The sequence below is a fragment of the Cricetulus griseus genome (assembly GCF_003668045.3).
Source record: "Cricetulus griseus strain 17A/GY chromosome 1 unlocalized genomic scaffold, alternate assembly CriGri-PICRH-1.0 chr1_1, whole genome shotgun sequence".
Lineage (NCBI taxonomy): Eukaryota > Metazoa > Chordata > Mammalia > Rodentia > Cricetidae > Cricetulus > Cricetulus griseus.
Window position 1 is genome coordinate 152,495,415 of NW_023276807.1, and position 9,392 is coordinate 152,504,806.

At 45.9% G+C, this 9,392-nt stretch overlaps 1 protein-coding gene across 1 annotated transcript; it reads right to left on the reverse strand.

The window, feature by feature from the left end:
* Positions 1 to 5,218: 5,218 nt before the first annotated feature.
* On the reverse strand, positions 5,219 to 9,392 carry LOC118239639 (igE-binding protein-like). The gene is made up of 2 exons (XM_035452500.1): positions 8,441 to 9,392; positions 5,219 to 5,840 (listed from the first exon to the last, which is right to left on the reverse strand). The coding sequence occupies exons 1-2, from the start codon at positions 9,335 to 9,337 to the stop codon at positions 5,256 to 5,258; spliced, it is 1,482 nt and encodes a 493-aa protein (XP_035308391.1). The 5' UTR covers positions 9,338 to 9,392; the 3' UTR covers positions 5,219 to 5,255.

Genomic DNA, 9,392 nt, shown 5'->3' on the forward strand with positions numbered 1-9,392 from the left:
AAGTCCTCTGTTCACAGTGTGTTCCCTTCTGTCATGGCTTATCCTTATATCCAAGAAGAAAAAAAAAGCATGAGTTAAAATATAACCTGAGTTGGTCAAAGCAAATATACTAAATGACCACATTGAACTTGTGAGCTGAATGGAGATAGTAAAAGCAAATATTAATTATTTCATATTGCATAGAGGTGTTCAATGTCACATACTTTGTAATGAAGCAAATTTAGGAGTCAATGACCTGTTTGCATAACTCTTCTGTTTCTAAGATATTTGGATAGTAGCAAGAACACTGGTTAGCAAGAGGTTTGTCTGAAATTTCTTCTCAACACAGAACCCAAAATGTAATAATTGCATAGCTTGTTAAGTTTTTTATGGATATCAATATCCAGAATTTTTGTAAGAATGTTGCCTAACATATCCACTTACATATGATTTCTAAAATAGTTTAACAGTGTGCCTAACTTACCTGACTGACAGAAACCTTGGGGGGCAGATAGGCAATTGCCTCCTCTTACACATGTCCCTTGGGAGACTGTTGAACACACTGGCCTGAATGATGTCATCAGCTAAGGCAGCCAGTTGGTTCAACTAACCTGTCCACTGGCATGTCATAAACACAATAAATAGTTGAATATCTTGTTATCAGAATCTTAGTCCACAAAGGCCCTGAGAAGTAGGTGAGTACATGCATCTATGTTCCCTCCTCTCATGGAAACACCATGTCCACCATTCCTGAAGTCACTAATCTCTGTAAGATTGCCCATGCAGGTGTTGCATATGGATGTGTGATCTGCCTGTATCTTCTTGTGTGCCCTGAAATTCTGCTGAAGCTAAAAATTATCAAAGCTCTCTAAGAGGCATCATTCAGAGCAATTCTTTCATTAAAAAAGCCAATGTCTCATCACATTTACCAAGTCCTTCATCAAAACCAAATTCTGTTATTATAAATATATTTTGTCCCATGATTTGAAGGGGTAGTATCCATCATTGCAAGCAAGGTCTTGTCCCGCGCCCGCTCTGTATTCCTCGCCAGCAAGAAATACACGCAGGACACTCGGATCCTTCTGCAGACAAGCTTTAATGCATTAGACTGAGCAGAGACATTGAACCAAGAAAACCATCCCTATATAAAAGGCTGACCAGCCGCCTGGGACGTATTACCCTATGAATGGCTTTAGCTCCTCAGGCTAAAATGAGCCACGGGATAGGCAGAGATCAAAGGAATGGAGATTACCCAGCGCCTGTGAAGTAATTCACACCTTGGTGTCTTCAGGCAGCATTATAATGCAGGAACCGGCTTCCTACATATCACCCTTTTTTTATTAATTAATGAAAAGGCTTTATATTATTACAAGCAAATAGGTCACCCATATGTTGAGGGATAGAGGCAGGGGTTGACCTTCCCAAAATCAAACATTAAGACTGTGTACGAGAGTCACCATCAGGCTGTCAGTTTGACCCGAAGTACTCCCGACCTGTCCTCTGCCATTTTTCTGGGAAAGGGGGACTGGGGCAGGTAACCCTTATGCAGGTCAACGTACCTCCCAGAGAAGCCTGTATAATAGGCAACTCTGTGCGATGCCTATGCTCAGCATCCCTCTTTGGGGCTGCACAAACCAGACACTCTACCCTGTGCAGTGAGCCTAGGCTCCGGGTGTGCAAGAGCTGTCTGGCCGGCGGCCTATCGCTTAGCCAAAATATAAGCGCTTGGATGATCTCTTGGTTTGAGCCCTGGAGCTTACATGCCAGCCAAAGAAGTAACAGCATTTCGCAGGCGGCTGCATCAAACAATTATACCCACCCCTTTTCTCACAGACCAGCCAAAAATAACAGCAATCTGTAAACGGCTGCATCGAACAATTACCCCCACCCCTTGCCATCTCTCCGCCAAGGACAGGAGTTAATCTGGATAACAATAGCGGCTCTCAACTCCCGGGGGTAGAGGGTGGAGTTTCGACTTTTGAAGGTCTGCAGAGGCTCTTCGGGTGAGTCTTTCTGGGATCCACAGAGGATTTTCTTCATCCTGTGGAAAAACACATATCGCTCCCCTGGATCTTATGAGAATAGGATCCGGGCCTCTCCAAAGACCAGTTAAGACATCTTTCCATTTTACCATCTCCTTAGATCTATCAGGTTCTGAGGTATGGCGCTTGGCCGCTGTATGGCCCTGAACGTCGGTGTTTAGAAAATTAAGGGTAAAGAGTGCCATGGATATTGCAACTCTTGGCACCGAGGGTAAGGATGCTCCCATTCCCTCCTTTTGTTTGATTAAATAAGACTTAAGTGTGCGATGGGCACGTTCCACAATGCCTTGTCCTTGAGGATTATAAGGAAGGCCAGTTAGATGGGTAATTTCCATCTGTCTGCAGAAGTGCTGGAACTTTTGAGAGGTATAAGCCGGCCCATTATCTGTTTTTAGGATATGAGGTTTGCCCCAGGCACCCCAAGCCTCTAAACAGTGTTGAATCACATGCGCGGCCTTTTCCCCTGTCAAAGGCGTGGCACAAATTATGCCTGAGCAGGTGTCCACTGAGACATGAACATATTGGAGCTTTCCAAAGGAGGCAACATGTGTAACATCCATTTGCCACATCTGCAGCGGCCTAATGCCGCGCGGATTTATTCCTACATGAGGTGCAGGTAAAAATTCACAGCAGTTTTTACATTGAGTAACGATTTGTCTAGCCTCCTGCTTTGTCAAAGCAAATCGACGGCGTAAGGTTTCAGCCGTCACATGAAAGCGCTGATGAAATTCTTGTGCAGCTTGTATCTGGGTGGACAAGGCGGCAGCCATCAGCTTTGTGGCCCGGTCTGCCAAATCATTCCCAGAGGACATAGGTCCTGGGAGCCCCGAATGTGCTCGAACATGGGTGACAAAAACAGGGAACCTCCTGTTTGATAGGGTAATTTGTATTTTTTGAAAGATACCTGCAACTCTGCTGGAGGGTCGTATTATACCAGCAGTTTCAAGGAGGTTGACTGCATTAACCACATAGGAGGAATCTGATACAATATTAAGTGGCCCCGGAAAGGCCTCAAGGACTTCCAGCACCACTTGGCATTCAACGATCTGGGGTGAGGTTTCATTGAATTGTTTAGAAACTACCTTATTTCCTATAACATAAGCCCCTACACCGGTTTTGGAACCATCAGTATAAACCACCGTCCCATTCGGGATTGGATGCTTTGCTGTCATCTGTGGAAACACTATAGCCTGATTTTGTGTAAATTGTAGGATTGGATGTTTTGGGAAATGATTATCAATTTTCCCTGAAAAGGAGGTAACTAACACCGCCCAGTCATTAGAAGTAGCTGTTAATGTTTGAATTTGCGCAGCGGTGTAAGGTACAATCAAGAGATGAGGGTCCCTGCCAAAATGAGCGACAGCTGCTTTTATTCCCCGAAGTGCGAGCTGCGCGACAGCATCCGGATACCAATCAATGATCTTAGCGGGGGAAGCATTTGGGTGAATCCAAAGCAACGGCCCATGCTGCCACAAGACGGCGGTCGGTAACTTAGCCGTTTTAAAGACGCATAGGCTGAATGGCAATGTCTCATCTATGCGATGCAATTGTGCATCCTGCAAGGCCTTTTCCACTTTTTGTAGGGCTTGACAAGCAGCCGGAGTAAAGCTTCTGGGGGAAGAAATATGAGGCTCACCTTCCAGGATGTCGAAAAGGGGTTTTAAATCTGCAGAGGGGATCTTTAAAAAGGGTCTCAGCCAATTTATATCCCCCAAGAGTTTCTGGAAGTCATTTAAGGTTCTCAGATGATCCTTGCGTATTTCTATTTTTTGTGGGATTATTTTTGTTGGGGTAATTACTGAGCCCAGGAAGAGACCAGTATCTGAGACCTGGACCTTTTCTGATGCTATCTCCAGTCCCCATTGTTTTAACTCAGCTACCAGCATGGGGAAGGCTTGTTGCAGGACCTCTATCTTCCTATGGCAGATAAGAATATCATCCATATAGTGAATCATAATCATGGATGTAAACTGCTTCCTTACAGGTTCCAATGCCTTTTGGACATACAATTGGCATATAGTTGGACTATTGGCCATGCCCTGTGGGAGCACCCTCCATTGGTACCTCTTGTCTGGTTCCATGTGATTGAGTGAGGGAACAGTAAAGGCAAACCTCTGCCGGTCCCGAGGAAAGAGGGGGATGGAGAAAAAACAGTCCTTAATATCTATAATAAGAAGCTTCCAATTTTGGGGTAGCGCAGAAAGCAAAGGGAGGCCTCTCTGGACAGGGCCCAGAGGGCGCATTTGGTTATTAATAGCCCGCAGGTCATGGAGCAACCTCCATTTTCCAGATTTCTTTTTTATAATGAAAATTGGGCTGTTCCAGGGAGAAGTAGAACTTTCTAAATGCCCCAACTGTTCTTGCTCCTGTATAAGTCTTGTGACTGCTTCCAGCTTTTCAGAGGATAATGGCCATTGAGAGACCCATACCGGGTCCTCTGTATTCCACGGTATGGGTCGTGAAGCCTCAATGGCCCCTAAATAAAACCCAGTCCTATTCTGCTTTGATTCCTTTTTTGTTCAATGGGCTCTATTCTACCTTGCTCCCTTCTGCCCAGGCCCCTTCCTGGTACATAGCCCATTTTTGTCATAATAGCTGATGCCTGAGGGGAATACTCATTGGTCAGGGTCATGCCCATGGCTTGTAACACATCTCGCCCCCACAGATTTACTGGGAGGGGCAAGACATAGGGGGTAAAGCGTCCCTGCCTGCCCTCGGTGCTCCGCCAGACCAAGGCAGCAGCACTGACAGCTGGAGAGGATTGATATCCAAGGCCTTGAAGAGAATGTGATGAAGTCACAGTAGGCCAGGATTTCGGCCACCAATGCAATGAAATGATGCTTTTGTCAGCCCCTGTATCTGTAATCCCCTCAAATTCTTTTCCATTAACCAATAATTTCATAGTTGGTCTCTCATCTAGGGGTATGGCCAGATAAGCTGAATCATTACCGGTAGAGCCCAAGGCTCTTTTTCGGGAGGTGCAATTCTCTCTATCCCCAGGGGAGGGCAATGGCACTAATTGTGCGATCTTATCTCCCTGCTTTATGGAGAACACGCCCCGAGGGCTGGAGCAGAGGACCTGGAATTCTTCCTTATGATATGGATCTACGATTCCAGGATACACAATGAGTCCTTGTAAGGTCAAGGAACCTCGGCCCAAAATAAGCCCAATGGTAGCGGGGGGTAAAGGCCCCGGAGACTGGATTGGGACCGGCTGAACATTCATTTGGGGCATTAATAAGAAGTCGGAGGCGGCACACAGGTCCACTCCGGAGTGTCCTCGGGAGTCCCTTCCTTCTCTGAGTTGCTTTTCCGGAACTGGTTCCCATATTTCTGAGGGCCCTGGGACCATGGGCCCCGCAGCCCGTTTTTTGGTTGGGACACTTTAGGTTCCTCCCTAGGGGGTAAAAGCCTACCTTTTATGTCCCGCACGGATTTGCATTCGCTGGCCCTATGATAACCTTTTCCACAGCGCCTGCACAACTCCACTTCTCTAATCCTTTCAGGGGCTCTACAGTCCTTTTTAAGGTGCCCTGTTTTTCCACAGTTAAAGCAGGCAGACGTATTTCGGCGCCTTTGGGTTTGTAAGATGGCTGCGGCCAAGCCTGCATTAGTAAGTGGCCCTCCGAGTTCTCTGCAGATCTTTAACCAGTCCTGTAAACCTTTACTTTTCCGTGGAGCTATGGCTGCTCGGCATTCTTGAGTTGCTTGTTCAAAGACTAATTGTTCAATCAGAGGCATGGCTTGTTCTGCATCACCGAATATCCGGCTAGCAGCCTCTGTCATTCTGGCCACAAAGTCTGAGAATTGTCCCGCGCGCTCTCTGTATTCCTCGCCAGCAAGAAATACACGCAGGACACTCGGATCCTTCTGCAGACAAGCTTTAATGCATTAGACTGAGCAGAGACTGAGCAGAGACTAAGCAGAGACTAAGCAGAGACTAAGCAGAGACACTGAACTAAGAAAACCATCCCTATATAAAAGGCTGACCAGCCGCCTGGGACGTATTACCCTATGAATGGCTCCAGCTCCTCAGGCCAAAATGAGCCACGGGATAGGCAGAGATCAAAGGAATGGAGATTACCCAGCGCCTGTGAAGTAATTCACACCTTGGTGTCTTCAGGCAGCATTATAATGCAGGAACCGGCTTCCTACATATCACCCTTTTTTTATTAATTAATGAAAAGGCTTTATATTATTACAAGCAAATAGGTCACCCATATGTTGAGGGATAGAGGCAGGGGTTGACCTTCCCAAAATCAAACATTAAGACTGTGTACGAGAGTCACCATCAGGCTGTCAGTTTGACCCGAAGTACTCCCGACCTGTCCTCTGCCGTTTTTCTGGGAAAGGGGATTCTCAAGGCAGGTAACCCTTATGCAGGTCAACGTACCTCCCAGAGAAGCCTGTATAATAGGCAACTCTGTGCGATGCCTATGCTCAGCATCCCTCTTTTTGGGGCTGCACAAACCAGACACTCTACCCTGTGCAGTGAGCCTAGGCTCCGGGTGTGCAAGAGCTGTCTGGCCGGCGGCCTATCGCTTAGCCAAAATATAAGCGCTTGGGTGATCTCTTGGTTTGAGCCCTGGAGCTTACATGCCAGTCAAAAGTAACAGCAATCCATAAGCGGCTGTATCGAACAATTACACCCACCCCTTTTCTCACAGGCCAGCCAAAAAACGGCTGTATCGAACAATTATACCCACCCCTTTTCTCACAGACCAGCCAAAAATAACAGCAATCTGTAAACGGCTGCATCGAACAATTACCCCCACCCCTTAAGTAGAGACAATCGCTCCGCCAAGGGCATGAGTTAATCTGGATAACAATAGCGGCTCTCAACTCCCGGGGGTAGAGGGTGGAGTTCCGACTTTTGGAGGTCTGAAGGGACTCTTTGGGTGAGTCTTTCTGGGATCCACAGGGGATTCTCTTCATCCTGTGAGAAAACACAATATCGCTCCCCTGGATCTTATGAGAATAGGATCCGGGCCTTTCCAAAGATCAGTTAAGATATCTTTCCATTTTACCATTTCCTTTTGGCCTTTTAGTTTTTGAGGTGAGACGCTTGGCCTCGGTATGGCCCCCAGCGTTAATGTAAATGAGGCTTTAAAGCCCCAGGCATTCCAGGCCTTTAAGAAGTGTTGAATAGCAGGCATGGCCTTTTTCCCCTATCAAAGACTGGGAAAGCCATCTGTAATTTTTTTTTTTTTTTGCTCCTCTGATGGTAAGAAGGAGTCGGTTCCAAATAGTGGGGGTGCTGATGGAAGCACACCCGCTGGCATTTTTGGCCGTGCTGTTTCTTTCTCTAGCTTTGCTTCCTTGTTAGAGTCTAAAATCTCAGAGTCTGAGCTGCTCAGCTCCAAGGCTTCCAGTTTCGTTGTAGGGCAGCTTTTAAATTTACCGGGGTGTGACCGGCCATTCCCCATTCTTTCTCCCTCCTTTTTTGTCTCTCCCTCATCCAGCTGAGCTGTTTCTTTTAAAACTTTATCTCTTGAGCTTTTAGGGTTATCAGAGCTATTAAGATTTAAAGCTTTATACACTCCCTTGTCAGTAGACATTCCAGGAGGTCTTTTTTTCTTATATGTTGTAGTTTCTCTTTTTACATATACTCCCATGTCATTAGACATCCCGGGAGGTCCTTTTTTCTTATATTTTATTGTTAGGCGCGCCCCATCTCTCATTACATTCGGTTTCTGATATGTTATTCTGGACTTCTTTAAGATTGCTGTAACAGTGAGAAAAGTCAAAATAGCTCCTAGTAAAAGCATAGAAGCCTCTATATTAACCTCCCACAATAGTAACATTCCCAAGCCAAAGTCTAGAAAAATCATACCTCTCCGAATTTTTCTCATTACATTCGGTTTCTGATATGTAATTTTGGACTTCTTTAAGATTGTTACAACAGTGAGAAAAGTCAAAATAGATTAACCTCCCAAAATAGCAACATTCCCAAGCCAAAGTCCAGAAAAATCATACCTCTCCGAATTTACCACCCTGCAGTTCTGAATCCGCCTCGTTAGAGGGGTCTCTGAGGTGCTGGAGATGTTAAGCTTCCCGGGTTTCGGCACCATATGTCCCGCGCCCGCTCTGTATTCCTCGCCAGCAAGAAACACACGCAGGACACTCGGATCCTTCTGCAGACAAGCTTTAATGCATTAGACTGAGCAGAGACTGAGCAGAGACTAAGCAGAGACTAAGCAGAGACTAAGCAGAGACACTGAACTAAGAAAACCATCCCTATATAAAAGGCTGACCAGCCGCCTGGGACGTATTACCCTATGAATGGCTCCAGCTCCTCAGGCCAAAATGAGCCACGGGATAGGCAGAGATCAAAGGAATGGAGATTACCCAGCGCCTGTGAAGTAATTCACACCTTGGTGTCTTCAGGCAGCATTATAATGCAGGAACCGGCTTCCTACAGAGAATGGCTCCTGGGGCCCCTGGACTATCTTTGTAAGATGTCCACCTGATTCATCTCTTTTTGTCAATGCCTTCCATGCTTTAATGGCGGCAGCTGATATCTGGGCATATACGCCCCAAATGTAATTAGTTTGATTGAGGGCATGTGGCCCCTGTCCTGTCAGCATTTCAAAGGTCCATTGTCTCTGATTTTCATTTTCTGCTGTGACATTGGCCTTTGCCTGTGCCTGGGCTGCATCATAAAAAAGAGCCTTCCACTCCATATATTGTCCCATATTGGGGAGCACTGCTTTTACTGTTGTCTCCCAATCAGTGGGTGTCATAGCATAGTTTGCTAGTCTTTCTACTTGTATTGTTGTAAAATTGGCATTGACCCCATACTTCCGGACTGATTCAGCCAATTCTTTAATCTGATTATAGTCTACGGGAGCATGTATTCTTGCCCCCTCATTTTCAAAGACTGGGAAAGCCATCTGCAATTTCCTTCGCTCCTCTAATGGTAAAAAAGAGTCAGTACCAAATAATGGCGGTGCTGATGGAAGCACACCCGCTGGATTAACAGGCGGTGGCCTCATATTTGCTTTTATTTTTGGCAGCTCCTCCTCTAGCTCTGTTTCCTTGTTAGAGTCTAAAATCTCAGAGTCTGAACTGCTCTGCTCCAAGACCTCTAGTTTCGTTGTAGGGCAGAGGCTAGGTTTTAAATCTTTATTTCTCTTAAATTCACCGGGGTGTGACCGGTTATTCCCTATTTTCTCTCCCCCTTTTTTTATATCCTGGGGAGGGCCTTTTTCCTTGGACATGTCCTTCCTTTTTCGAGCTCCTATTCTCTCATCTCGTTCGGTTTCTGATATATTATCCTGTACCTCTTTAAGCATTTTTTGACTCTCTGCTACCATGGGACGGCAAGCCTCAATCTCTATATAATTTTTAATTAGGTCTCTCTGTTTTGAA

Bases quoted from the DNA above. Each gene is read 5' to 3' on its own strand.
- LOC118239639 (XM_035452500.1), bottom strand. From the start codon at position 9,337: ATGGTAGCAGAGAGTCAAAAAATGCTTAAAGAGGTACAGGATAATATA. The intron at 5,841-8,440 runs GTAGGAAGCCGG...GAATACAGAGAG, and splicing joins GGCCCCAGGAGCCATTCTCT to CGCGCGGGACAATTCTCAGA.